At 38.9% G+C, this 27,171-nt stretch overlaps 5 protein-coding genes across 7 annotated transcripts; 2 read left to right on the forward strand and 3 right to left on the reverse strand.

Moving 5' to 3' along the window:
• Positions 1-381: 381 nt before the first annotated feature.
• Positions 382-3,020, reverse strand: mars2 (methionyl-tRNA synthetase 2, mitochondrial). The gene is made up of 3 exons (XM_087799779.1): positions 2,658-3,020; positions 1,660-1,994; positions 382-1,601 (listed from the first exon to the last, which is right to left on the reverse strand). Exons 1-3 carry the CDS (start codon positions 2,941-2,943, stop codon positions 435-437), a joined length of 1,788 nt encoding a protein of 595 aa, XP_087655905.1. The 5' UTR covers positions 2,944-3,020; the 3' UTR covers positions 382-434.
• Positions 3,021-4,675: 1,655 nt separating this feature from the next.
• On the forward strand, positions 4,676-10,902 carry LOC148071734 (magnesium transporter NIPA2). 2 transcript variants are annotated; one of them, XM_087799212.1, is made up of 6 exons: positions 4,676-4,711; positions 4,795-5,052; positions 6,816-6,872; positions 6,956-7,046; positions 9,230-9,390; positions 9,458-10,902. In XM_087799212.1, exons 2-6 carry the CDS (start codon positions 4,920-4,922, stop codon positions 10,063-10,065), a joined length of 1,050 nt encoding a protein of 349 aa, XP_087655338.1. In that variant the 5' UTR covers positions 4,676-4,711; positions 4,795-4,919; the 3' UTR covers positions 10,066-10,902. The 2 variants fall into 2 exon arrangements, with proteins under 2 accessions (XP_087655338.1, XP_087655337.1); XM_087799211.1 differs by having other exon boundaries at positions 4,703-5,052.
• Positions 10,903-11,351: 449 nt separating this feature from the next.
• Positions 11,352-13,422, reverse strand: timm8a (translocase of inner mitochondrial membrane 8 homolog A (yeast)). The gene is made up of 2 exons (XM_087799213.1): positions 13,210-13,422; positions 11,352-11,779 (listed from the first exon to the last, which is right to left on the reverse strand). The coding sequence occupies exons 1-2, from the start codon at positions 13,318-13,320 to the stop codon at positions 11,618-11,620; spliced, it is 273 nt and encodes a 90-aa protein (XP_087655339.1). The 5' UTR covers positions 13,321-13,422; the 3' UTR covers positions 11,352-11,617.
• A 997-nt stretch (positions 13,423-14,419) lies between these two features.
• Positions 14,420-23,479, reverse strand: btk (Bruton tyrosine kinase). 2 transcript variants are annotated; one of them, XM_087799256.1, is made up of 19 exons: positions 23,319-23,479; positions 21,215-21,393; positions 20,264-20,418; positions 20,087-20,191; positions 19,473-19,554; positions 19,254-19,379; positions 19,095-19,156; positions 18,821-19,008; positions 18,341-18,403; positions 17,560-17,614; positions 17,340-17,416; positions 17,037-17,164; positions 16,836-16,904; positions 16,243-16,414; positions 15,947-16,166; positions 15,329-15,393; positions 15,136-15,254; positions 14,918-15,075; positions 14,420-14,849 (listed from the first exon to the last, which is right to left on the reverse strand). In XM_087799256.1, the coding sequence occupies exons 3-19, from the start codon at positions 20,402-20,404 to the stop codon at positions 14,778-14,780; spliced, it is 1,902 nt and encodes a 633-aa protein (XP_087655382.1). In that variant the 5' UTR covers positions 20,405-20,418; positions 21,215-21,393; positions 23,319-23,479; the 3' UTR covers positions 14,420-14,777. The 2 variants fall into 2 exon arrangements, with proteins under 2 accessions (XP_087655382.1, XP_087655381.1); XM_087799255.1 differs by lacking the exon at positions 21,215-21,393 and having other exon boundaries at positions 23,319-23,478.
• Positions 23,480-24,590: 1,111 nt separating this feature from the next.
• On the forward strand, positions 24,591-26,982 carry rpl36a (ribosomal protein L36A). Its single transcript, XM_087799187.1, has 5 exons — positions 24,591-24,673; positions 25,230-25,335; positions 25,414-25,481; positions 26,397-26,519; positions 26,910-26,982. The coding sequence occupies exons 1-5, from the start codon at positions 24,671-24,673 to the stop codon at positions 26,928-26,930; spliced, it is 321 nt and encodes a 106-aa protein (XP_087655313.1). The 5' UTR covers positions 24,591-24,670; the 3' UTR covers positions 26,931-26,982.
• The last annotated feature ends 189 nt before the right edge of the window (positions 26,983-27,171 follow it).

Below are 27,171 nucleotides of genomic sequence, written 5' to 3' on the forward strand. Positions count from 1 at the left end.
TAGTACTGAGTAAATCCAACAAACGGTTGGAACCGTTTCTCTAGAACAAAACGATTCTATAAAAAATATATCTTTATTGATGTTTGAGGATTACTGTATAGTTGGACTTGATTTATTTATTTTCTGAGTTGGAAAAAAAGCCTTTTTCCTGGTTTGATTTACAAAGAAGCAGCTGCTCTAGTCAGAGTCTCTCCAAGATGTAAACCTTCCGTTAAACTTATTTTCAAGAGAACCTTATTCATCTGCCAGTCCTACTTGTAACCCGGCTTGGATTTTTAATTTGGACGAGGTTTGTCCGAAATCTTCGTTTTTGAGAGAGAACCAGGTTTAATATGGTGAACATGTGATTTGATTTTGCAGTGATCACTCTTCCAAATATGGTCATTCTTAGTTTGACTTTATTTTCACCCCAGTTCAAACAAAATGTTCGGGCGTTATCTCTCCTTTTTGTTTCTCTTAGGTTTCTTCTCGTTCTCGGTTTCTAACCGAGGAAAAAGGACGCCGGTGTCCGGTCCGAGCGCTCTCCCTTCAAACCGACTGTCCATCTTGTGATACCTCGGGAGGAAGTTCAGATTTTCCCACCCTCTTTCCTGAGCCGTCACCCCGAGTCTGGACAGCAGCTTGTCGGAAATCTCCGGCACGACCGGCTGGAGGAGAGTCCCGTACAGTCTCAGGCACTCCAGCGAGACGTGGCCGATGGTGTCGAGCCAGCGAGCGTCTTCGTCTCGAGTCCTGTCCAACTTCCAAGGAGTGTGACGCTGGACGAACCCGTTGGTCAGTCGCACGCACGCGGCGATGGCCTCCAGAGCTCTGTAGACGTGCAAGCTCTCGTAGTTCTGCGCCACGACCGCCTTCAGGTTCCCCACGGCGTCCAGCATCCGGTAGTCCTCTGGGACGGCTCGACCCGTCGCTCCCTCTCGAGGGAACACGAGCGAGCAGAAAGGTGGGAACGTCTGCCGAGCGTTCATGGCCGGCGCCGTGCAGCGGTTGAGCAGACCGCCCAGGGAGTCGGCCAGCTCGGCGTTCAGCACCTTCAGAACCTTCCCGTCGTTGTAATCGCAGTCCGAGTCGGGGACGCCCTGGCGCAGGAGGAAGTACCTCAAACCGTCCGCGGTGAACGACCGCGCCAGCTCCAGAGGGTTCACCACGTTTCCGAGACTTTTCGACATCTTCTTCCCGCCGACGGTCCAGTGCGAGTGGACGTGGATGGAGCGCGGCAGCAGCAGTCCGGCGGCGAGGAGAAACGACGGCCAGTAGACGGCGTGGAACTTCAGGATGTCCTTGCCGACCACGTGTCTGACCGCGCCCCACCACCGCTGGTGCTCATCTGGATAGCCGGCGACGGTGAGGTAGTTGACCAGAGCGTCCAGCCACACGTAGATGGTCTGGTCAGGATCCCCCGGGACGGGGATCCCCCACTGCAGGCGACTTCTCTGCCGGGACACCGACAAGTCCGGGAGCTCCTCCTGCAGCAGCGAGAGGACCATGCGGTGGAAGCGTTCCGGCTGGACGGCGGAAGGGTTGCCCTTGAGCCAGTGCAGCAGTTGAGGGCGGAAGACGGACAGACGGAACATGTAGTTGTCTTCTTTCATCCACTCCACCTGCCGACAGGAACCACCTGATGACCGCTGCTCTACAGAAACCTGTGCGTCATCTCACCTTATGGCCGCTTTCCTCCGAGATCTTGATCCCTCTCCCCGCCGAGTCCACCGCGTCAACCACCTGCTGGGGCGTCAGGAAGCTCTCGTCCTGCGTGGAGTACCATCCCTCGTAGCTGCCCTTGTAGATGAGACCCTTCTCCAGGAGGACGGACCAGAAGTGCTCGACGGCTCGCCTGTGCCGGTCCTCCGTGGTCCTGATGAAGTCGGTGTGGGCCACGCCGCATCTGCTGAAGAGATGACGGAATCGCTCGGAGACGTCCGTGCAGAAGGTCAAGGGGTCTTTCCCTGCGGCCTCCGCGGCCTGTTGGATCTTGAGCCCGTGTTCGTCGGTACCTGAGATGGACCACAACCCAAGGAAGCGTCAAACACTATAGAGTAGAAGTGTGTATTGGCAAGAATACGATACGCATCATGACACAGGGCCACCGATACGATTTATTGCGATAGTGTAGGAATAAGGAACATTTGTATTATTGCCAGAGGACTTGACTCTAGTTGTGTATTGGCATGAATCTGGCGATATATGTACCACGATATGATATACTGCAATACACTGTGATACTCTAGGTACAACGATATATATATTTTTTAGTATTGTCTGAGTACTTGACTCCGGTGTTGCAGAATTTAGAGACCGTATGACTCTTAAACCTGTATCTCGCCCTCACCATATACAGTATATCTATATATATATATATATATCTATATATATATATTTATCTATCTATCATCATAATCTCAGGTTCTACGAATTGGTGCGAAGCCCTCTAAGCGCTTGGCTATTGGTTTATCCTGTCGGGCTTCGCCTTGGGTTTAAACCAAGAGCGAAGCGGTTAAAGGGCGAAGCACCAAATGACATAGAACTTCTGCCATTTAGCGACCGGAAGTTTAATTACAACATAAAAACTTTTTAATCACATATGAACAAACGTTGTGACTATTTGGAGGTTCATTGTAACTAAGAAAATGACTTTCTTTTAGATAAACAACAAATACCTGTGGCAAACTTGGCGTTGTATCCCTGAAGTAACTTGAACCTGTACAGACAATCGGCCAAAACCGCGGAGTACAAATGTCCTACATGTGGAGACGCGTTGACGTAGAAGATGGGAGTGGTGACGTAGAAGTGGTTGTCATCTCCGCACACACCGTCGCTCTTCTGTCTGCTCTGAACTACACCATGATGCCTCCATCCAGGTGCGGTGACACCAAACACACCCCGCGGTCTCAAGACACTCGTGCAGCCTCTGGCAACAACACCAAGAAGCCCAGGAGTCCTCATGGTTGGACGGAGATATTTGTCATCAAACACTCCATGAACTCATGTCAGGTTCACATGACGAGCTCAATGTTTTCAAGGTTGATGACATTTCCGGGTTGCTCCAGCGTCCTCCAATCAGACTGCAGCTTGCTGAACCAAAGGAACCAATCACATCCGGTGTAAACCTAATCGTCAGCTAGTTGGCTGTAGAGAAAACGAAAATATTTTTTAACATTCATATTCACAAATTAAATAATGATAAAAAGCATAAACATTTTATTTTGCTAATTTAAAAAATATATAATAGGATAAATAGACTTCAAATCGAAAAATGTAAAAAGGAAATTATTCAGGTGATTTTCTGTTTTTTTATTGCTATCTTATTTTATTCTATTCTGTACTGCCACCACAAAAATAAAAAATAAAATGTATTTTTCTTATTTGAGTAACCTATTATTATTATATAAATTAATAATAATAATAATAATTATTATTATTATTTTTATGTATCTAGTTCAACACTGCAGAAAACTAGCCAGAAACTGTTTCCTTCCACTGAGAAAAATCACTAAACTTAGGAAAATGTTGTCACAACATGATCTGGAGCTTGTAATCCATGTGTTTGTGTCTTTTTGTTTGGACTATTGCAACAGTCTGTTTTGATGTCTTAGCAAGAAGGAGCTGTCTCACCTTCAATTCATTCAGAACTCTGCAGCGAGAATTATGACCCGCTCTAGTAGAAGAACTCGCATTTCTCCGATCCTTAAAACGTGTCACTTCCTGACAGTTTCTTTCAGTATCAATTTTAAAATTCTGGTTCTTACTTTCAGAACTATTCATGGTCAGGCTCCTCCTTACATCAGTGATCTGATCCAGCCTTACACCCCAGCTCAAGATCTGAGCTCTGAGGTCTGTGGATCAGAATCTACTGATGGTTCCTGAACACGGTTCAGGACCAGAGGAGAGAAATCCTTCCAGGCTGTTTCTCCTAAACTTTGGAACGATCTTCCTCTCTCTTTGCGCTTGATGGATCTACTGACTCCTTCAAGAAACATCTTAAGACATTTTTATTCATGCAGGCTTTTCACTGATTTTCTAAGACTCTTGTGTTGTTCTTGGTGTTATCTTGACCTTTTAAATATATATTTTATTGAGTTTTGTTTTTATTGTTTAAGCGCTTTGTGACCCTGGTCTGGAAAAGTGCCTTGCAAATATAAATTACTTACTTACCTACTCTTCATTTCATTTGTATTATTTAATTATATATTCTTTACTGTCACCACAACAAATAATATATGTTTTCTTATTCTGAAGTTTCTAATTTACCCAAATAATAAAACAAATTTAAATATTGTTGATATGTTGTGGTTCTTTGGGAAGCAATTTTTTTTTTAAATATATCTGTTCTCTTATCACTTTGTTCCACGTAGTCCTTGGTTCAGGTCTGTTATAAATAAGTACACATCTCAATCTGTGTGGGACCAATGTATCTATGTCTTGTTTGAATCTTGAATTATTTATAAAATAAATGTAATCACAAACTTCTTCACACTTCTCCCAGCAAGTAATTTCTATTTTACTATTTAATTTTTATTTTTTCCGTTTTATTTGAGAATAGAGTTTGTTCTCAGTTGAGAGTATGTTTGTCTCAATAAAGTGTTATTTTTTAGATAGAAAAATGTGTCAATAAAATAATCTACTCGCTTCCGGTCGCCAGAAGGCTTCCCGTGGTCCGCCTCTCCTCCCAGCCTGTTGACAGATTCCATCAGACGGACCCGCCTTAACAATCGTATGTTAAAAAGAAAAAACTACTTTTTAAGAAAGTGAATGTAGTTTAACTAGAGCTCGACGTGACAAATATCTCCTCTTTAGAAAGAATCTTTCCTGCGCGTCATCTCTGTCATGTGATGAGACGAAGGTTCTGGTCCCGGCGGTGAAAAGTGCGCTTTTGTTTCTCTGTGGTTCGAGGACTCTCGTGACTCGCCCTCGACACAAAGATGGAAGTGAACCGCCTGGACTTCTACATCGGTCTGTCTCTGGCCGTTTCCTCGAGCGCGTTCATCGGAGCCAGTTTTATCTTGAAGAAGAAGGGGCTGCTGCGACTGGCCAGGACCGGCTCCATGAGAGCAGGTACCATCTCTGAGGTTTTTATTATTATTATTAGTTCCGAACAGACCAGAAAAAAAGTTTGTTACATCCAAGTTATGTAGGACAGCCACGACCTTCTAGAATCTTTATCAATAGATGATCATTGTCACCCAAAAGTTATTTTTATTAAGCAAATGTATATGTTTTACTGTCGTAAAAACGTCCTCAATTTAATAGTTAAAGTTTAAGGAAATTTGGATTCTAGTTTCTAAAACGTATGGATGCAACAGTAGGAGGGTGTAACTCAAGTCTGATATTGAAATTGCATTTTCATTCTTTGAGGCCTCAAATGATTATAGTTATTATAGGAGCCAACCATCTGTCAGCTGTCTTTGGCCAGAAGTGCAAAAGTTTTATACAAACTGTGATACAAAATCACAATTTTCTGAAATACATTTTTTGTAACTAATTTTCTAAAATTGTACATTTGTTTAAGAGTTTGTACATTTTTTAAAATTTGACTTCACAAATAAAAAAGAAATGTAATTTTTCAATCTTTTATACTTGTTCTTAACCCTTGTTATCTCAGGGTCAAGATGACCCAAAGAAAACACAGGGGATACCTCAAACGCGTTTGCTTTCAGGCTTTTGGGTCACCTTGACCCCTGAGAAAACACGAGGGTTAAAGGCCTTAACTCCTGTAAGTGTTTTCGTTCATCAGTTGTTTGGGATGTCACGTAAAGAAACCGTGTCTTTGCAGCAGCCAGAACATGCAAGTGTTGAGGACGGTTTGTGTAACAGCATGACGGCAATACATTTCATTCATTTATTTTAAATTCTTCTTCCTTTTAATGGATAGATAGATTAACTTTATGAATCCCTCTGGAGATCTCCTTCGGGAAATTGAGTTTCCAGGCAACGAGGTGGAGATAGTTGACAACTATAAGTACCTCGGTGTGTGGCTGGACAGTAAACTGGACTGGTCCTGCAACACAGACCATGTATACAAGAACGTTCAGAGTAGCCTTTCTTTACATTCTGAGGAGGCTCCGATCATTTACATTTTCACATCTGCAGGAAGCTCCTCTGCATGTTCTACCAGTCTGTGGTGGCCAGTGTCCTGTTCTATGCTGTGGTGTGTTGGGGTGGGAATGTGTCCAAGAGGAGTGTCAACAGGTTGGACAGGTTGATCAGAAGGACTGGCTCTGTGGTTGGAATGAAGCTGGACTCACTGGTGACAGTTGCTGATAGGAAATCACTGGACAAACTACTGTCCATCATGGATGATGACAGTCATCCTCTCAACATTGTCATCAGTGAGCAGAGAAGCAGATGGAGCACGAATGCTCCTCCCATGATGCAACACTTATAGACTCAGGGATTCATTCATTCCTTGTGGTATTAGATTGTTTAATTCTGAGTTTGAGGGCAGGAGTGGATTAAAAAGATGATTATATTCTATGTTAATTTTTGTGTCGTTTTTCTTTGTTATTTTTCTTTGATCTATGTTCTTTATCTTTAGATTGTGTCATCTTGCACTTTCTTTTTATTGCACTTTCTTTTATCTATCTATATATTTTGCTGCTGGCACTCCTACCAAAACCAAACTTGTACAATGATTGTAGAGGTGCAGTATTGCTCTTTTATTTTTGTTTGACTAATTCACAAATAGTTTCTGTGACTGGTCAACCTTCTAGCAGTGATGGTTTAATGAAGCTTCATGAAGCGGTGTCATTATAACCAGAGAGCACTAGATGGCGGTCTCTGATCTGATGTTCTTTCTGATTGGTCCACTCCACCCATAGGTCAAGGTGGTCATGCGTACCTGAGAGAATGGCTGTGGTGGGCAGGACTCATATCAAGTAAGTGAATTGTGGTGACCAATAACCAAAGCTATGAATGTAATTCTACACCAACGTTGTGACATCTGCCCATTGTCTTCTAGTGGGGGTTGGAGAGGCTGCAAACTTTGCTGCATATGCGTTTGCACCGGCAACTCTCGTGACTCCTCTGGGAGCGTTAAGTGTTCTTGTCAGGTGAGGTTTACAGCAGCATCTTACCTACTTTTTTTCCATATGATCTAATAGTTTGCTGACCAAAACTTAATTTACTCAACTTGAATAAATGAACAGTTTAATTTGGAAATAAGAATTAGTATATCCTTTTTCATCATGTGCTCAAGTATAGACCTGAGCATCTTCAACTCTGACTTCTCTAACTCTGCTTCCTGTCTTTGTGTGGGTATGATAATACAGTGTCTTAACTACATAGCTGTATCATGAGGCCTTATCAACACTTCACTACTTCTGATGCTGCAAACATTGTTGCAAACATCTTAACTATTCATAACTAGTTCAGCTGATGTTAATTGTTTCTGTTTGTGTTAGGACTGATCTTTCTAGTGTGGTACAGAAAAGGAGCCTTATTTTAAACATTTTTGTTAGACAAAAAGGAAGTTGAACAAGTTGACTTTAACCCACATCCTCATGGTGTGACTCATCAACTTATATAGGCGTAGAACAGTGCAAGGTGACAGTATTATTGAATAACAAACACTGGCTGAAAATAAGAATGTTGGATGTTACTGTCAATATTTACTTATTTGTGAATGTTTAAAACAAATTTAGATTTTCACCCAGTTTAAAAGTTTAATATCATTTAAAATGGTAAGTTTTAGATGTGATAAATCAATACTTTCCCTGATATACAATTATAGATCAGCATGGATCTCTTTTAGATGATGTAGACTACTAAACAACAAAATAGCATCACATTTTAATGTAGAACTGAAGTGAAATTGCAAGTTGAAACATCATATTTTTCCCAATGTCGCTTGAGACAATTATCAAATTGTCAAACGAGACAGGTTTATGATGCTATAAATAAATAAATATCCCAAGTTACAATCAATGATTGACTCAGATCACTTCTATAGGATATTTTTATTATATAGTTTTGTACTTGAGCAAACAGTAGTGAAAAAATACACAATAACCATACGTATAAGAAAATTATTTATTTTATTTGGTTGACACATTTCTTATATGATTTTTTAACCAATATATTAATTATCAATGGCAGTTTTAGATAGAAGTGTTTTAAATCCATATATCTAAACATCTTCTTTCTTTACCATAGTAAGTCAATTCTCATAATTGGTTGACGAGGCCTCGTAATACAGCTGTGTAGTAAAGTCATGTGCTGTGTCTCAAATCGCATTCTTCTCTTAGTATACTAGAAGTTAGTATGCATCAGGATAGTTTAGATACTAACCTGTACGCAAATTCTCAACAGATAGTATGTCTCAAATCAAACACTGCTGCTACACACTAACAGGAAATGACACAACAGCTTCTTCTTCTATTCAACGATGATTGCAACCAGCTGTTGGAACGCTATCACGCTAGCACCTTTTGCAAGTTTGGAAGAAGAAATAAAGAAAAAATATGAGAATCTAAATATTCGCGAGATATTTAAGCTGGTATCAGCAGCGAAGACGTGTCATCCTCCTACTGCTGCTGAAAATGCACCTGTAAGTATATGAATAAATATGCATTTATATATGACGTAACTGCCATTTACAACGTCACTAAGATGGAGCCGTTTAGGGTAGAAAGTGTCCATCGATCCATACTCAGTTTTGTGGGCGTTTTAGTACGCCAATTTAGTGTGCATGGTGCACTAAATTTCTCATACTAAGAATTTAGACCCACTTACGCACTAAAAATACTAACTTTGAGTACGCAAGTATGCAACTTGAGACAAAGCAATGGTATCACGATACAGTAAAAACACTGTATCATGATACAGTAAGTAAGTAATTTGAATCTATATGGCACTTTTCCAGGCCAGGGTCACAAAGCGCTTAAACAATCAAAAAATATACTTAAAAGGTCAAGATAACATTGAGCAACAGTGTCTTCACTACAATGCTGTGAAAACTAGTAATGGTCTGATGAAGCTTCATGAAGTAGTGTCATTATTTTCAGAGCCCACTAGATGGCGGTCTGCACTATTTTCCTTTGTTTTGAACAACTGTTCTAATGAAACATCACATCATTTTTAAACTGATGGCGCCACCTACTGACATCTAAACAACATGACACTGTTTCATGAAGCTTCATCAGCTCATCACTATCATCAAGCCCTTACTCTATTAAACAGACACTTGCTTCTGCATGAAAAACTTTTATTGAACCATAAACTATTTGTCTTCCAGTGCCATCCTGGCCTCCTACTTCCTGAACGAGCGACTCAACATCCACGGGAAGATCGGCTGTCTGCTGTGTGTCCTGGGCTCCACCGTGATGGTTCTCCACGCTCCACAGGAGGAAGAGGTGGCCTCGCTCAGCGCCATGGCCGATAAACTCAAAGACCCGGGTAACGGCCCGTGTGATGCCGATGTTTGATCCATGAGTGTTTAACTTCTCCGCATTCCCCTGCCCAGGTTTCATTGTGTTCGCTGTGTGCGTAGTGGTGAGCTGCCTGGTCCTTATCTTCGCCGTGGCCCCGCGGTTCGGTCAGAAGAACGTGCTGGTCTACATCCTGATCTGCTCTGTGATCGGCTCTCTGTCGGTGTCTTGTGTCAAGGGTCTGGGTATTGGTATTAAGGAGCTCTTCGCGGGGATGGCCGTGCTCAAGGAGCCTCTGTTCTGGTCCCTGATAGTCTGCCTGATCCTCTGCATCAGCATCCAGATCAACTACCTGAACAAAGCTCTGGATATCTTCAACACCTCCATCGTCACGCCCATCTACTACGTGTTCTTCACCAGCGCCGTCATGGCCTGCTCCGTCATCCTCTTCAAGGAGTGGACGCGACTGACGGTGGACCGAGTGGTGGGAACCATGAGTGGATTCTTCATCATCATCCTAGGGATCTTCCTCCTCCACGCCTTTAAAGACATCGTGTTCAGCTGGGACTCCGTGCCGACGTTCCTCAGAAAAGGTCACCAGGGCTTCCTGGGAGGTCATCATGCTTACGTGGTGTTGCCCAGTCAAAGCAACCAATCGGAGGACGAAGCAAAGCAGCCGGCAGACAAAGCAGACGAGCGGTAAAACAGGCGTCGACTGGCTCACGGTACCAAAACATTCTGTGTGACGACTGCCTTAAATGACCGGCTGCTGAAGCTTCACGAAGCCTCATATTCAATCGTAGGTGGCACTCTCATTCTAAATGTGATATTTCTTCTTTTTTTTTTTTAAGTTATACCCACAGACTTTAGAGCAGAGAGAGCGCCATCTATTGAGCTCTGAAAATGAGGCTTCATGAAGCGTCAGTAGCCAGCACTGAATTCTTATTTTCTTGTTTATTAGTTTTGACATTTGTTGTGTGTCCACGGTTCTTGCTTTTATTGTTTTAATGTTCAGTCCTAGATTCTTGGAGGAATATATATTACACTTTCACAAAAGTGCCTTCATTCAATTGCATTACCTTGTGATGGGTTGATGAGGCATCTGATGCTGTATCATGATACACTCTGAAAGACCTCTGATGCCTATTTTTAGTTAAATAAGAGTCAAAGATTGTAGGGGCCTTTCAATATTACAAATGATGCAGTATAATGAAGCCTCATCGGTCCATAGTTAGAATCTACTTTAACTTGTTTTGCACCTGGACTGGTTCAATGTCAGCACTATATTAATCAGATTGAAAAATACAAATGAATCTTATAGAGTTTGTGTTTTACTCATTTTCACAAGTAAAATGGTTTATTTTTTAAGTAAACTTTACAGAAACAAGTGTTTTGACACATCAATAATCACAGGTTAATGTTGATTGAGAAAAAAAAAGCCTTTTTGTTTTCCAAAATGGAACACCTTTCAGACAAGTGTTATACATTCCTTTAGTGATGCCCTAAAAGGATCAAAAGTTAAGTCAAAGCCCTATTCAGTCTAATAAGGTGCTACATATTTAGCACAGGCTGACACTGTTTGTTCTATTGGTCTGGAGTTATGTCTAAAATAAATAAGAGGTTACACTGAAAACATCTAACTTTCCACAGCACAGTTAACAGGATGAACACGCACCTCCTCATGTCGCCACTCTCTTCATATTCCTAAATGTCTTAGTTAAACCATCCACAAACATTAGCCACAGATATTAACTGAAGCTTGGAAAAATATATGCATCTCAGAGTCCATTTTATTTAGTATTGCTAATAAATTAGTTACAATTGGATAAACGATTATTCATTTCCTCTACAAATAGCGTCTTCCTAGACATAATATCCCACTGAAGAATGTCCTATTCATTTTCACGGCTGGTGGAGACTTGTCGGATACCACACTTTCTCATTTTCCAACATTTTAGAATCTAAAGAAGGGAGTTTGCAAAGCAGATGTAATTGTTTGTATTTTATTTATTGCATATGTACAAACCAAAGCTTTCATTCACACTACTTCCATCCAGGCTTTGTGATCAACTTATATTTGCAGAAGTGTTGATGTTCCTGGAGCGCCAAGGTCACAGGTAACTTTCCCCAACTGTTGGTGACCAGCATTGTTCCGTCGAACACTTTCGAAGGGGTTAACCTGAGGCACTTGTAGTCTTGAGAACAGTACAAGCCTTTTTTTTTGTTGTGTTTCCAGTCCTTCGTGATGTCATTCTTCAATCCGACATGGAGTCAGACAAGTCACCTGTAGTCCTCTGAGTCCCTTGAAGTCTGGTCAGAATAAACTGCTGGGTATCTAAAAACCGCTCGACACAGTTCACGATACACCTCTCCGTCCTCGAGTCAAGCTTTGAACTCGGTTTGTCCATGCACGTGTCCTAGAACAAGAACACGATTAGATTAACGCTTACAATAGTAGGACTTTTAATACATTTAAAACATGTTTTTTTGAAGAGCATGAATAGGTAAGATTCTAGTGGTTAACAATAAGCACCCCCACTTTTGACTGACCGGATCTTGTCAGTAGCACGTATGTGAGGTAGGACTGAACGATTAAGTGCATTTGCAATAGAAATGAAATTAAGTCAGGTTTTAATATTGGAAATGTTGCGATTTAATTGTATGTTTTTACGTTGGACTTTCGGCCCGTCATAGTCACGTGACTGACAGGGAAGCAGTCACATCCAAACTCTTTGAATTCTCTGTGTTTCAATTTAAGACAACACGTGGAAATTAAGTGTAGTGAGTTCATAACATAAGAACATCATCTGGCAGCACAGATGAATGAAAGAACCACACTCCATCGTTTTGATCACCAGTTACATCCTGACATGTGCTGCTGGCCTGTTTCATGCGTGTGCTCTACTCTGAATATTCAAATTGTACGAATTACATTATTATTTCGTATTACAGGATTCAAAGTTCAAAGGTGTTCGAAGCAAGGTTTGAAATTGAGTTTACTTTGCACAAAGTTAGTGTGATTTATGACTGACTGATTAATATAAATGTTTACATTTTAGCACGGTTTGAAGTATTTATGGTCAATTTTATAGTCTTACAGCTGCATGATTATACTACGCTCGTTTACTACCAAAAAAAATGCCCATGTTGATTCCAGTTCTAAATGAAGTAACTAAATAAGTCTCCATTTTCTATTTCAATATATGCTTAACTTATACTATAACCAAAACTAACAATGAAACAAAGGGATACATTTTATTTGAATGCAAGTTGTTTATTTAATTAACGATAAAACTAATGAAAAGAGGACTTTAACAAAAAAAAGCATATTTAATCGCAATATTAAGAAAAAAAAATCGGAGTAACATTAGTTGTATTGTGTTGACACTCACCTTGAGTGGTGCTTTCAAGACCACATACTACTGAAGCACGTCCAAACTTGTATTGCTTTATAACTATAATAATACTTTATAAATACACATTTACACGCACCATGGTAGGCAGAAGTAGATGATTTTATTCTCAAAATACATTTTTTTAATAATTTAAATAGATTTACACATACTCGAGAATCTCAAACTTCTCCGTTCCTATGCCCTGCCGGTGCCGTGAACGTATCAATTTATCATGAAACCTTGGAACTTCAGCTGCTATAATATTGTAAACTTCCATGTTTGAAATACTACAAAGTCACAACTGAGCTGAGCTAAAGAGACTCACCACAGGTAAAACATATATCAAACTGTTGTAACTATAGATCTTGTCAGCTACTTTCATCTAAATTAGCATTGAAGCTAACAACCGCCATTGACTTGAGTGGGCGCCGTTAGCATCGTGAGTCTCTTACCCAGCAGACCTCCGTCAATGGATGCACCAGCTGCTGGAACCTCCGCTGCTCGGACGCTACTTTGACGAATTGCACCAACTGCGGGTCCACGGCCGCCGCTTGCTCGCTCATGTTTAGGTGAAAATCCAAAGATCACAAAGGTTGTCGAGGGAAGATGATCATCTGACGTTCAAACGCTGACCTTCACGTGCGTGTAATTCAACAGCAGGAAACAGGAAGTGAGCGAACCAATGAAAGCGGAGGAATGTTGTGACGTCATTTGGTCGTCACTACTTTTTGGATTAAAACGTTTATATTTTACGTATACAAATAACATACTTGTACAATTGCAATTTTTTTAACTATTGTTCGATGCACACAAATTAAGTTTCATTTTTAAGTAATAGTAAACATCAACATTTCAAATTATATTTTGTCTGAAAATCAATAAAAACAAATAATAATATGATTTTATTACTTAACATGTTGATGGTAAAGTTTGGGGATTCTCTTTTTTCCCCCAATACAATAATATCAACTGCAATATTTACAAATAAATAAAAATAGTGATAATGAAAGACATTTTTGACTGACTTATTTTTTTCCTCATTTTCAAAATACTTTTTGACTTGTCAAATCTGGTCATTCAAGCAAGTAAGTTGATGATTGTAGTTGCAATAAGAGATATATTCTGTTTTACTTTTATCACAAACTATTTGTCAAAGGCTGTGAAAAAAATATATCATAAGAAACAGCAATGTCTAGCATTACTTTGATGCACCAGTTTATGATACTTAAGGTATAAAAGGACCATATTGATATGATATTCTCCAGTAGTGGTGGCCAAACACTTGTTTTTAGAGATGACTTTTTACCAAAAAGACCAAGTCTTTAGTCAAATCACGTATTAAATGTTCGTGTAAAGATTAACTTCATTGACATTTATATTTACTTATTCGTAAAAACAAAAAGACTTGCTTATTTTGGTGAAAACGAAGTCACTAAAAATAACAGCTTAGCTATAACTACTTGAATAATATCAATCGTTCTTATAAGCTTAAGTATCGTTAACTGTCAAAATAACGAGAGTTGTAAGGTGATTGTCATGAGATGCAAATATATCAAGATGAAGTATCACGAGACATAAATATCCCGAGATTTAAAATAAAAAACCCAATGCATTAATTTCACCTCCGGCGCTCCGTCCTTCGTAAATAACTGCATCCAAACAGAAAGAAAATGAAGTGTAATAAAATATTGAATTATGAGAAGACATTGACAACATTCAATGCTCAGAGAATAATATTAAACCTATTACATCCAAAAGCCCCTAACAACAAAAAACATGATATTTCTAAGCATACTTGGCTTTTTGGTTTGGAGAAAACATTAACTGAGTGCTGGTTATAATGTTTACGTGTTTCAGTTGTTCTATTAAAATACAATAGAAAAAAAAAAAAAAGTTCAAAGGCTTTAAGAACTTGCTATTAATGTTAAAATGTCAACTATTTAATTAGTCTGCGGTAATTAATCTCAGGTTTTGTCTCTTTGTTGTGTCATCCAGGAATATAGGCGGCGATTTCAGACGTCTACTGGAGGTCAAACAGTAAATCCTGGACCGTGAGCATCAGCTCCTGAAAGGTGGGTCTGTCATCCGCCTTCTAGAAAAGTAAAAAGAAATTCTGTATATTTCGGTTTCAAAGTAAAGTACTTTCCAAAAGTCACTTACGTCAAGCCAGCAGCTCGCCATGATGCTGTAGACCCGTTCACAGGCCAGCTGCGGGCGGAAAAGCCGATATCCCCGTGAGACCTGATCTACTATCTCTGTGTTGTTCAGCCGGTCGTATGGAAGTCGTCCCAAAGTGTAAATCTCCCACATCAGAACCCCTGGAAGAGTTTCACAAAAATGTCCATCCATACATTGAAGTCAACACTATATCAACTCACCATATGCCCAGATGTCAGACTTGCTGCTAAATTTACAGTACAGGAGAACTTCAGGTGGTGACCAGCGAACCGGAAATTTGGATCCTGCTGAGCTTGTGTACTCGTCATCTAAAAGGTACCTGTCAATTGTGAAAATGTAGATTTTTTAAATATAAGCCACATAAACACCCGCAGTTAATGCAACTTTTGATACCTGGATAATCCAAAGTCAGTTACTTTGATTGTACCATTGCTGTCCACTAGGCAGTTCCTGGCAGCCTGGAGATTAAAACGGATTAATTGGTCAACCTTGTGTCTAAACAGGTCTCAGAAGTATTTTACTTATAACCTAGTCCTTTGCTTATCCTGATGGAAGACTCAAAAACCTCATTGCGAGTATTCATAGTTCTAGTCTGAATCGGGGATCTTGCATTACTAAGATGACCATTCTACAATAATACTTAGTAATCTTCCGTCATTTGTTTTCCCATTATACTAATACATTTGTCAGTGGTTTAATATTATCTGATACAAACAACAGTAAAGGTCCATCCTTTATTATTATATATTTTGAAATATGCCAAAAAATTGTCCATCTTTCAGAAGAGCTCAGAGATGAACAAAATAACCATATTTTCTTGAGTTCCTTTTTTTCTTTCCTTTTTTTTTTTGTCAGTAGGTGGCGCCCCCAGTTTAAGTATGTGACAGTGGACAGTTGTTTAGTGGGCTCTAGATTTAAGGATACTGCTTTCATGACTCTTCATTTTCCACTTCACATTGGGTTGATCCGTATCATCCCCTGAAGAGATCCAAGACCCCGCAAACCTCTTACCAGGTCTCTGTGAATGAACTGCTGGCTCTCCAGGTAGGCCATCCCTTCAGAGACATCTTTGCACATCTCCAGAAGCTGCACAGAAGTGGGGTGCTGTTTCAGACCCTCCCTCAGATAGTCCAGCAGGCAGCCGTTGGACAGAAACTCTGTCACGATGTAAATAGGGGTTTGTTTGGTGCAGACGCCGTACAGTTGGACCAGATTCTCGTGGCGAAGCCTCCTGGTTGAATACAAAACATTTTTGGGCAGCATGGTTTGGGTTACCTTCCGAATGCTAGACCTGGAGTGGAGCTTACATCATAACTTTGGCTTCTTCTATGAAGTCGTACTCGGACATGGAGCCCTCTCGGATCATCTTAATGGCCACTTCATGCTGGCCTTGCCATTTCCCGTATTTCACCACCCCAAACTGACCAATGCCAAGTTCTTTGATGAAGGTCAGGTGAAGGGGGTCAATCTCCCACACTCCTACCACAGATACAACAAATACAAATACAACTCAAATATTTTAATCATATGTCTCAGTATTCTACAAAATATTTGCACAAATACATATTTGTGTATCTAGTATTACCCTAACAAAATTACCATTTTTTTAGATCAATAATGAATAAAACAATAAAAAAATATATATATTTGTGTAGTTTTTCTAATATGGAGTATTTAAAGCTTTTTTTTAACCCTTGTGTTATCACAGGGTCAAGGTGACCCGAAGGCCTGAAAACAGATGTCAATTGTTTTATCCCTCGTGTTGTCTCTGGGTCAAGACCCAAGTATTTGTTTTCAGGCCTTTGGGTCACCTTGAACCCCCGAGGGTAAGACAAAACTTGCCTGGTACTGACCCGGAAAGACGTAAATGTCATTTGTGGCATGATACAGAAACACTTACCATAACCAAGTCCTGTCGATGGCGGTCGTGCCCGGTTGGATACAATGAGCTTCAACCTGCATACCATACCTGGAGAGACCATGAGTAGATAACCTCAAAATATTCACGAACATTTCAAAAGTGTTTAATTCCTGTTAATTTATGTAGGTTCCACGTCATAAGAAAAACGAAAGGGTAAACTTGTCACCCATCGTTTCTTACCTGCTGCATTGTGTTGGTGGTAATTGATCAGCTCCGGGATTGTGGGAAAGACGTGCTTTTCAGCCAGGTAATACAATCCCTGTGCGTTCGTCCAGATGTTGTAATGTTTGCAGCTTCCAACAGCATCTCTTCAGAGAGAGAAAAAAAACCTTTGGTGTGACTAAAATTCCTTTTTTTATTCACACAATGAGTCTGTCACAGATCTCCAGGGCTGTACCGGCTCGGTGTGATTGAAAGATAAGCTTAGGTTTTTCATGAGTGATTTGCATCTTTGCTGACTTTCACAAGTCGGTGTCGACTCACCCGCCACCTTTGCTAAACACGGACACGGTGTACTTCCCCACTTTGGAGTCTCGCACCAAGAAACCGCCATCTTGGTTCTGAAAAAAAAATAATTATGGAATGCCTAAAAACACTATATATGTCAGTGCAATGTCATAGATATTGATTTGATCTGAAAATGTCAGAATATCAGATCCTTAAATAAGATCTTTGTTGTCAATTTAAAAAAAACTCAACCTACTTCGTTCTTCAGCAGCTGCTCTGCTTGACTACGGTTTGTGTTCTTGCAATACCAACTGTGAAGAGAAGCACGTCAAATGTTAGATAATGACCAAATTCAATTCAAAGAGAAAATGTAAATGATACTATGCCCACTCTCTAACATTTAGATTTATTTCCCTGCCATGTTTCCCTTTTTTTTTTTTTTACATATGCATATGGACACCGATGTGGCCACGTAATAGTGTTTGCCTTGATTTCCACAAGTACTAAAGTACTAAAGATTCCAGGAAAATGATACTGGAAACCACCCCAACAACAGTTTTCTACTTTTCTATCCAACAACATCCTGCTTTAAGGAATAACCACGGCGGTTGTTACAAATATATTAGAGTACAAGCTTCACTCTTGCAATAATAGATTTACAACTGACAAATTAAGGCTGTGTAAAAGATTGTTTACAGTATCAATATACACTTTTTGTCAACCTTTGTGTAAGGTTGAGCTTGATGGACTTTATCTAACAACCAAAGAAAAAAAACAAATTGTTGCATACAGGACAACAACACAATAACATTATATTATACAAAACATTGGAAATTATACTAATATTGTTAACAAAAAAACAATATTTCGAATTTGTGTATAAGGGGCAAATTCTAAAAATGGCCTAAAAGTGTGGAGTTATATTTAGAAAGGCACTGAAACACTCGTAGCATTCCTAAGAAATCATGAAATAAACTAGAAACCAAAGCGTTGAATGACCTCAATACTCATTCAACAAAGAATACTTTTTTACTCACTCAAATCGCTCCAACACACATCCTGCTTGCACGACATAATTGCTGGGTATGTATCCCTCTTTCCTGTGAAACAAACAATAACAATTTAAATATATATATTTTTATATATCCTTAAAAACACAAATATATAAATTTTAAGTGGCTAAAAATATCATATAATATATTTGTGCATTTCTTGAAGTCCATTTGTCCAAAGGGAATTCCTGTTTGTTTCCCTATTATTAGCACCAGCTTTGATAAATACGAGGTCATGCAAAATGGGTGAAATGTCAAAAGCGAGTTCTTTATATGAACATGAACAATAAATGAATCAAGTAATGATTAGGGTGATACCATAGGAGATTGTGGATTATGGTGATACTATGGAGGTTTCTTGGAAGACACTGTTGTCCACAGGTACAATGCCCAGGTAAGTCGGGGGAAATTGATGAATTTATGGGTTTGTCGTGGTGTTTTTCGGCAGAATTGAACGCATCTCACCCATATTTGTCCCTCGCTCGCCACCAGTTGGTGTCGGACATTTCAAGGATGGTATACTCTTCGTCCTTCCTCAGGTCCAGGTCATTGGTGGACACCGCTGTGTAGTCATACTCTGCTATAACCATCATGCCCACTGACGGTCCTGGTGGCGGAACGGGCTCTGGTGGTAAAGGTCGAGTAGGCTTGTCCTGGAACAACGAAAGTGATTGTTTCATCCTTTCACAGTTAATTTGTTGCCAATTATTGATCAACACAGCGTCCTGTGACTGCATACCTCAGTTGGAGTTGGGGGAAGGGGCTTCGTGGAACCTCTTTGCCATGTTTTGGACGCAAAGCCTGATTTTTTTTTTTTTTTTTTTCAAACCAAATCGATCGTTAAATGAAAATACATGTCCCGATTCATTTTAAAGCATGTGTCTTACATTTGTCTCACCTTTCTTGCTATCCAGAACTTTGCAGCCGATGGCTTGCTTCACTTGCTGCTGACAACAGAGCCAAATCCCGTCAACCCAGAAACAAGGGTGGTACTTCTGCATCACGTCGTGGTTGAATCGCACCACTAGCAACACGACAAAAAGGACGCATGCTTGGTTCCCATTTGAATTCAATAGGACATTGTTTCATGTCCAAAACAGTGTTTGGATCAACTTACTTTCATTCAGCTTCCTTATCCACTTAAACCGGATATCTTCTGTCTTTGCGAAGATGTAAAGTGGCCCCTCATCATAAATGATCTGGATCGAGACAGATTTTTAATTTTGTTTATTTATCAGCTTAACCACTGGTCCCAAACCCCCCGGGTTCATGGACAAATACATGTCTGTGAGGCATTTGATTTTGGGCAGCTAAGTAAAAAATGAAGACTTGGTTATAATTTCTGTTCTATCGATAATAACTCTCTGTTAAAAGATGACACGATTGTCTTCAAGGTAACATTATCATGTGACTCTTGTGCTTGTTTTAGTCAAGTTTACTCAAAAAAATTAACCTGTTAACTAGTGAAAATAAGTGACTATAACTAAAACAAAACACACGCACACATATTGGCACAAAGTAAAAGACTAAACATTAATCTGGTCCACGGAACAAAAAAGGTTGCTGACCCTTGACCTAAACGATTCTAGATAACTGCTATAAATTGGTTTCATTCATTGCTGAGTCATGAGGAATAAGTAAATATCTTTGAATTGATTTAGCTGATATATTTGATCTGGATGTATCTTAAAGAAACACTCATTCAATCATGATATATAAAAAAAAATGGACCTGGAATGCAAACATGCGCTCTGGCAGGCAGTTGGGTTCGGAATGAACCGTCTCAACGCACTTGATCTTCTCAATGTCGATTGATCCACGTAAACCTTTGCGTCTCTAAAAAAAGTAAAAAGAAAAAAAAAAGTCAATAACATTTGAGCTCTCGGGCCAATTTTTGTGAGCACATACCCCTTTGTCAGGATCGTATTCGTAGTATGAGATTTTATCCTGGGTGAGAACGAACAATCTTTCCTTGTAGTTTAGAGGCGACGTCTTCTTCTTCTGCTGAGACCTTTTGATGAAGACTTCTTCCAGTATGCTCTCCGACATCGTTCCGGCTTAATCTGCAAGATGATTTATTCATTAAGATGTTATCATTATCGAAGTTTAACACAATCTCCTGGAGACCATCTGTGTTGGGCTTGTGTGTGCATGTGTATGTTTTTCTATATTTGGGTGGTGTGGGTAAGTATCTTTGTGTTTGTGTTGGGGTGGTGTGAGTTTTGATGGTATGTTTATTTCTTTGTTGTTGTGGTGTATTTGCAAGTGTTATTTTGTTGGTGGCACTTTGTTGTGTTTCTGTATCAGAGTTATATGTGTTTATTTGGGATATGTGTCTCTGTTTTGTTTGTAAGTGTACTTCTTAGTTAGGGTGGTGTGTGTATATCTCTGTGTTGGTAGAATTTGTGTTTTTGTATCAAGATAGTGTGTAAGTATTTTTTCCAGTTGGTGGTGTGTGCCTATGTTTGTGGTTTGTTTGTATGTTTTTGTGTTAAGTGGTGTGTTTGTATTTTATTTTGGTTTATCGAACAACTGTTTCAGTGTTAGGATGTGTTTTGTGTATTGTGTATGTGAAGGGTAGTGTGGTTTACAGGTTATTGTGTTGGGAATGGGATAGAGTGTTTCTGTGTTTCTGTGTTGGTTTGGTTCATGTGTTATTGTGTTGGGATGGTGTGTAAAAGTGTTTCTGTGATGGTGTGTTTTATGTGTTCTTGTTTTGGGATGAAATGTGTATGTGTTAGTGTGGTTTGTATCTTGTGTTGGGAAATACGCCTTGTTAACAAGTATCCCTCCGATAAGAGACACAATTGATCAAGATATGAGACAAGAGACAAGAGAAAAACGATAGCAAGAACTCACCGCTAACACACAGCTGTAGGTTTCTGTCAGTTTGTCACTGTCAAACAGACTATTTTCAGCTGGATCACTTCCCTCTATGAGCTCAACTGGAACTGTCACACTAACTAGAAAAACGAAATACCCGCGAAACAGAACCGAAGGTGTCGTCTTCTAACCAAACCGGTGATATCAAACAGCTTCTGCAGCCATATTTGGTGAAAAGAGAACACAGAGAAAAATAATTTTAAGACGGGCTTTGGCCTGGTAACAAGACTTGCATTCATAATCAAGTGCATACATTGGTGGTATTTGTGTATGTTTTTGTAATTTCAACAAAGCTTTGAAGCACTTTTGTATCTTCTTCTAGAAAGCTGACTCATAACAGCTGACATACAAGGAAGTTGCATCAGTTATAAAGAGAAGAATTGGGGATAAAACCCCCCTTAAAAAACATAAACCTGTTCATACACCAAGGCCTCAATGTTGCTCATATATGTTTTCCGTCCTCCGATCTACATCTGCATGTTGGGCTAGTCACGTTTTGATGATTATCTTCAAGGTTGTGTAATATTTAACCCCTTCACTCTCAGGTATTAATGTTCTTAAATATCTTTGGTAGTTTGTATTTATTATTTAAGGTCTCAAGTGCTTTCAGAAGCTAGTGTAGAAAATTGGGTTTCCATGGACATCAAACTAAGAGGAAAGGATTAGATAAACTAGCTGCTGTTCTACTTGTTGGTTGTCTATAAAAGTGGCAAAAAAACCTGACTTATCCATTTTTTGGTTACATTTTTTATGCTCCATAATACAGTAGATTTTTCTGTCTGATGTTGCAGTCAAGCAACATCCATATACTGAGTTTTATTGAAGATACATTAGCAAGCAGAAATACATTTCCTATCTGGGCCAGATTGTTTTCTGATAGTGTTGTTACAGGCCAGTTAGTTTAAGAGAACAAGAGAGGGGGGAAAAAAGCTTTAACATGATGGGGAAACTATTAAAAGAAAAAAAAAGTTAAAGAAACACACCTTGAAAACTACTAAGAAGAAAAGAAAGAATACACTGTGATAAAGTATATTACAAAGTTGTTTTAATCTATATACATATCATGTAATTATATTTATATTGGACAAAATGGGTGAATGTGATGTCAAATATCTGGATAGTTTATTATTATTATCATTATTATGAAAGACAACACATGCTGAAACGAAAGTAGGGAAAGAAGAGGGAGCAGTACCATTTAAAAATTTGTTGACCGCCTCATGTACTACTCTGACTCCATCTGTGACTCAGATGAATTATTATTCAACTTCATTTGTGACATGTGCCAAGGTTAGTTTGTTAAAGATGACTTTAATCCTCATAAAATATGTGCCACAGCATTTTTAGGTTATAGAACATTATTTATCAGTTCAGTTTATCAAACTGTTTTCTCATTTTTAATATTCACCATTTTAATTGCTCAATTATTGCTATGGTTGGGTCTCTGGGCACGATTAAATTGGATTATCTTTTAAAAAAAATATATGACCTGGTCTATAATTTTTTTTTTAAACAGAAGAAACAACTTGATGCGTTTCTTTCTCACATTTGACTCGCAGTTATTGCTTTCACAGGAACCCTGTTTAAAAAAGGTTTTGTTTCCGGTGAGATAAGTATGTGGTTTAATTTTTTTTTTGAAGAAGCGTGAAAAAGGGCTGTTTAGAAATTTGTGGTCAGTTCGATGTTTGTTAAGAAAGAGCATTATGACTGTCTGGAAGCAGAATAACACCAAGCGAACCCCCAAACTTTATTAAACTTAATGTATTTGACAGATTGATCCAGAGAACGATAATATATTGAACTTGTGACAGGTATTAGATCCATGATAGACATTTTCCATGCATAGCATTAAAAAAACATGAATGTTACGTAAGAGCAAGTTGAAAGCAAATTATGACAATAGTTTGATAAAAAAAAATATGATGATAATAATATCTTTTAAGTGTCTTTTAAGATTTGTGGAAATATGATTGAGAAATTATATTTTAGTTTTAGTTTAACAGCGTCACAGCTGCTCTTACAGAAAAGCTTAACACAATACATGTTGTAAATACACCACAGAAGATCAAATCTTACTCACCGATCACAGAAAAGGCAGAAATCTTTGAATTAAAGAAACTAAGAATGAACCTTTTATCTGTAAACTGGAGTCTGTCTTTGCTAATATAGGCTTCAGTCTGTGATGCAAGTAACTAAAACACACCCACAGAGGAATTGAGTTCTCGGTTCCTCTTTTTTTCCGGCTCATTTTCATATCAGGGCTCTGCAGAGTTTTGGTAGAAGGTGGAAGAAGGCTAAACATTAACAGGAGTTCCACAATCCAGTGGTGAAAAAAACAACAAGTCTCTACAATTGCTATTCACTTGCAGCAAACTGCATATCCTGAATAAATAAACCTTTCCCGGTACAATGTGCTGCTTCACAGAAATGTCAGAAAGATTTAAGACCCATAAAACGTATGCAACACACTATTAAATACTATATCAAGGCATAAGAAGTGACCTGCCTTCAACAAACCTGCATAGCTAGATCGTTGACGTCTTGGGGCCACTTCCATTTTGTTTTTAAACAGTGGAAGTATATTGGAGTGTCTATTGACAAGAATCTAGCAATATGATACATATCACGATACAGGTGCAACAATACAATATATTTCCATATATTGTGATACTGTAGGAACAAGTATTGTTGTATTGTTGAGTACTTGACTCTAGTGTTGCAGAATTTACAGACCACATGGCTCTTGACAAAGTCGTAACTGCTTTCGTCTGTTTTGCAACCAGAATATGTCCAAACATCAGCTTTAAAAGCTGCTGGAGTACTCAGTCATTATTTATTGTTCCTTCGGCATTGGAAGACTTAATGAATGCTACCAACTAGTGGCCGAAAGTTTAATTGCAAGACAAAAACAAACGATAGGTATGACTATTTGCATTGTAAATCAAATATTATTATTACATTTTGCACACTCTTTATTGTAAGATAAGCCATAAAAGAACAATGATACAAATAAAATATGATTTTTAAAACCAAAAAAGTGGATAGTGCTGTTGAATATCGATACAGTATTGAGAAAAATAAAACATCATTATATGTCGTTGTATCGATATTTTCTCACACCTCTATAAGTATAGCATATTTTACTGTAACAAACGCAAAAATATAATACTTATTTACCCATTATTTAATTTTAACAGCGATTTAAATGATCAGGTAAACGTTAAATCGCTATTATTACGAACATATTTAACAATTAAGGAACATTTAGGACGATTTAAGTCTAAAAGTCGATGTCAAACTTTTCGTCTATTTGTTTTATTAGGTACTCCTGTCGCTAGAGGGCGGTACAGTCTATGTTGAGCCCGCCGCGCTCTACTTCAAAAGTGGTTCCGGGTCTGTCCTTCCTCTCTTCCTCTCCACCGGGACGCAACCATGGTATAATTCTTCTATCCTTCGACACTTTTTTGAATCTACCTTAATCTTCCAATAAAACAAACCATCCATACATTTTTGAACGTCAGGAGTGTTAAGAATACATTTTTGCATAGCAAGATGGTTTTATTAAACATCAGATGATAGATTCTGACGGTTTTTAAGTGAGAGGCTCTTATGCTACTAATAAGAGCTAAAGGGTTCCACGCAGCCGGCGGCAGCAATGACACGTTACTTAGGTTTTAGTCTCGCACAACTCAACGTTAAGCTTTTTTAACTACACATTGTCCATATTGCACGTTGTTATATTTTACTAAATGTCAATTCGTTGTTCCAAGACATGAACATTAACATGGTAGCAGTGCTATGCTAACGTCAGCAAGGAACCGGTTGATCGCTTGTATCACTAACATTCCAACGGTTGACTTTATAATAATGGCGCCATTAAACTTGAGCCACTTATGTCATAATATAAATTACAACCGATAAGTGTTTACGATACATTTTCGTGAAATGTCTGCAATTTATTGACCAAACATGTGTTCTTTCCTCCACACAGGTCAACGTCCCGAAGACCCGCAGGACTTACTGCAAAAAGTGCAAGAAGCACCAGCCCCACAAAGTTACCCAGTACAAGAAGGGCAAGGATTCTGTCTATGCTCAGGGTACGCATTATTGGTTTAAAATAAAAAAGGAATCAACTGCTTTCTTTTGACACTTAAATTGATGTTATGTTATTGCAGGTAAGAGGAGATATGACCGTAAGCAGAGTGGTTATGGCGGTCAGACAAAGCCTATTTTCCGCAAAAAGGTAAGCAAAATATTATTTTGATTGTAAATCAAGGATATAGTTGATGTTTGAAAGACCATTTTAAACACACTGTCTACGTTTAAAACAAGGGCAAGGCACCATCTGTAGATTCATATAAGCTTATTACTCTGCAGTTGTAATGTAATGTGTTTAAGGAAACAGTCACTAAAATGCCCACCTAATAAAAACTTAAGTCATCTTAACGTAAGATGAGGTGTGTCAGTTACTGGTGGTGGTGGGTAAATGTAGTATCCTTATTTTCAGAGCCCACTAAAAGGCACTCTGTGCCCTGTGATATATATTGTATACAATGGGTTATCTTTTTAAATCTTTTTCTTTATTCCATTTTTTTAAACGGAGCACCACCTGCTGACTCCAAAAAGATCTGCTTCATCAGCCCATCACTTGTTACTAGTGTGTTGTGTATATCGGTATTGATCATTTCTATTAAAATGTTGAAGTTAATTTGTTGTGAAACTGAATCGGTATGTTACGGTTGTGTAGCAAAGATCATAATGATGGTGTCTTCATTTTTGATGGACACTAGATAGCACTCTGATCTACTATTTCAATGTGACTTGTATCATTTTAAAATTTGAGTGTCATTTTACTTTCAAAATTCAGACTGTGTCTACACTACACGGCTGTATCAGGAGGCCTCATTAATCCATCACTACTTGCAGCACTGTATTTAGAAGTGTTATGCTTGCAGATGGAAAGTAAAGCATGTTTAAGATCCAGTGTTACACATTGTTGTACAATTCTGTACATAATTCATGAAGAAATAATTATTTCAAAATGACTTGACAATGACACCTTAATATAGTAAAGTTACTATAATGGAACACGTGAGCCATGCATGGAGTTAAAGATTGATTGTTACTTACTATTGTGTTTTAATTGTGCCAATTTCAGGCTAAGACGACAAAGAAGATCGTGTTGAGGCTCGAGTGTGTTGAGCCCAACTGCAGATCCAAGAGAATGCTGGCTATCAAAAGATGCAAGCACTTCGAGTTGGGAGGCGACAAGAAGAGAAAGGTAAGAGTCTTATGTACTTGTTTACTAGTGTTGGTAAAACACTCGTGTAGAGATGTCCAGATCACCTGTGTCCTCACTTTAAAAGGTTAAAAATAATTGAATTTAGGTAGGAAAATTAATTTTCAGTTAATATTTGCAAGGGCTACATTTTAAGGCCCAAACCAAAATTTGTCTCTGTGCTGGATTTCTCCGTTCAGATTTGGTTTATACTGACTATACCATCAATGAGCTTCTATTGTAGCCAATAGTTTCCAATACTCTATTTTGATTTTGACCAAAGTAAAACGGATGAAAGAACAACATTTAAAATAAAGATGTTACATTTGGCATCTAAAGCAGTATATTTAGCTTGAAACCTTTCTAATTTCAATTGTGCTTTCTCTCCTACAGGGCCAGGTCATCCAGTTTTAAGCTGTGGACCATTCTGACTTGTCACGGTTTTCAATAAATGTCTCTAAAGGTACCAGAGTATTGTGTTAAGTCAATTTTAGACTCTGCTGAATGAGTTTTTCACAAGAGAAACACTTGACCTGAGTTCTGTGAGGAGCAGGGGTATTGGGAGTCATCTAGTAGGATAAATGTATTCAATCTCACTCCTGCGACATGCACACCATCATTTGTAAGATGCACTCTACACGGTCAGCTTCAGATC

The sequence above is a fragment of the Callionymus lyra genome, chromosome 9 (assembly GCF_982586985.1).
Source record: "Callionymus lyra chromosome 9, fCalLyr1.hap1.1, whole genome shotgun sequence".
Taxonomy (NCBI): Eukaryota; Metazoa; Chordata; class Actinopteri; order Syngnathiformes; family Callionymidae; genus Callionymus; species Callionymus lyra.

What these genes read in the sequence shown, in the direction of transcription:
- rpl36a (XM_087799187.1), top strand. An exon ending in GGATTCTGTCTATGCTCAGG is followed by an intron (nt 25,336 to 25,413) that starts GTACGCATTATT and finishes ATGTTATTGCAG; the next exon opens with GTAAGAGGAGATATGACCGT. An exon ending in AGCCTATTTTCCGCAAAAAG is followed by an intron (nt 25,482 to 26,396) that starts GTAAGCAAAATA and finishes TGCCAATTTCAG; the next exon opens with GCTAAGACGACAAAGAAGAT.
- timm8a (XM_087799213.1), bottom strand. Translation starts at nt 13,320, where the DNA reads ATGAGCGAGCAAGCGGCGGCCGTGGACCCGCAGTTGGTGCAATTCGTC. An exon ending in CATTGACGGAGGTCTGCTGG is followed by an intron (nt 11,780 to 13,209) that starts GTAAGAGACTCA and finishes TTCTTGTTCTAG; the next exon opens with GACACGTGCATGGACAAACC.
- mars2 (XM_087799779.1), bottom strand. Translation starts at nt 2,943, where the DNA reads ATGAGGACTCCTGGGCTTCTTGGTGTTGTTGCCAGAGGCTGCACGAGT. An exon ending in CAACGCCAAGTTTGCCACAG is followed by an intron (nt 1,995 to 2,657) that starts GTATTTGTTGTT and finishes GGTCCATCTCAG; the next exon opens with GTACCGACGAACACGGGCTC. An exon ending in CGGAGGAAAGCGGCCATAAG is followed by an intron (nt 1,602 to 1,659) that starts GTGAGATGACGC and finishes TCCTGTCGGCAG; the next exon opens with GTGGAGTGGATGAAAGAAGA.
- LOC148071734 (XM_087799212.1), top strand. Translation starts at nt 4,920, where the DNA reads ATGGAAGTGAACCGCCTGGACTTCTACATCGGTCTGTCTCTGGCCGTT. An exon ending in GTGGGCAGGACTCATATCAA is followed by an intron (nt 6,873 to 6,955) that starts GTAAGTGAATTG and finishes ATTGTCTTCTAG; the next exon opens with TGGGGGTTGGAGAGGCTGCA. An exon ending in GCGTTAAGTGTTCTTGTCAG is followed by an intron (nt 7,047 to 9,229) that starts GTGAGGTTTACA and finishes TTTGTCTTCCAG; the next exon opens with TGCCATCCTGGCCTCCTACT.
- btk (XM_087799256.1), bottom strand. Translation starts at nt 20,404, where the DNA reads ATGTCGGAGAGCATACTGGAAGAAGTCTTCATCAAAAGGTCTCAGCAG. An exon ending in GATAAGGAAGCTGAATGAAA is followed by an intron (nt 19,380 to 19,472) that starts GTAAGTTGATCC and finishes TCGTGTTGCTAG; the next exon opens with TGGTGCGATTCAACCACGAC. An exon ending in AGTTCATTCACAGAGACCTG is followed by an intron (nt 15,394 to 15,946) that starts GTAAGAGGTTTG and finishes TTTAATCTCCAG; the next exon opens with GCTGCCAGGAACTGCCTAGT.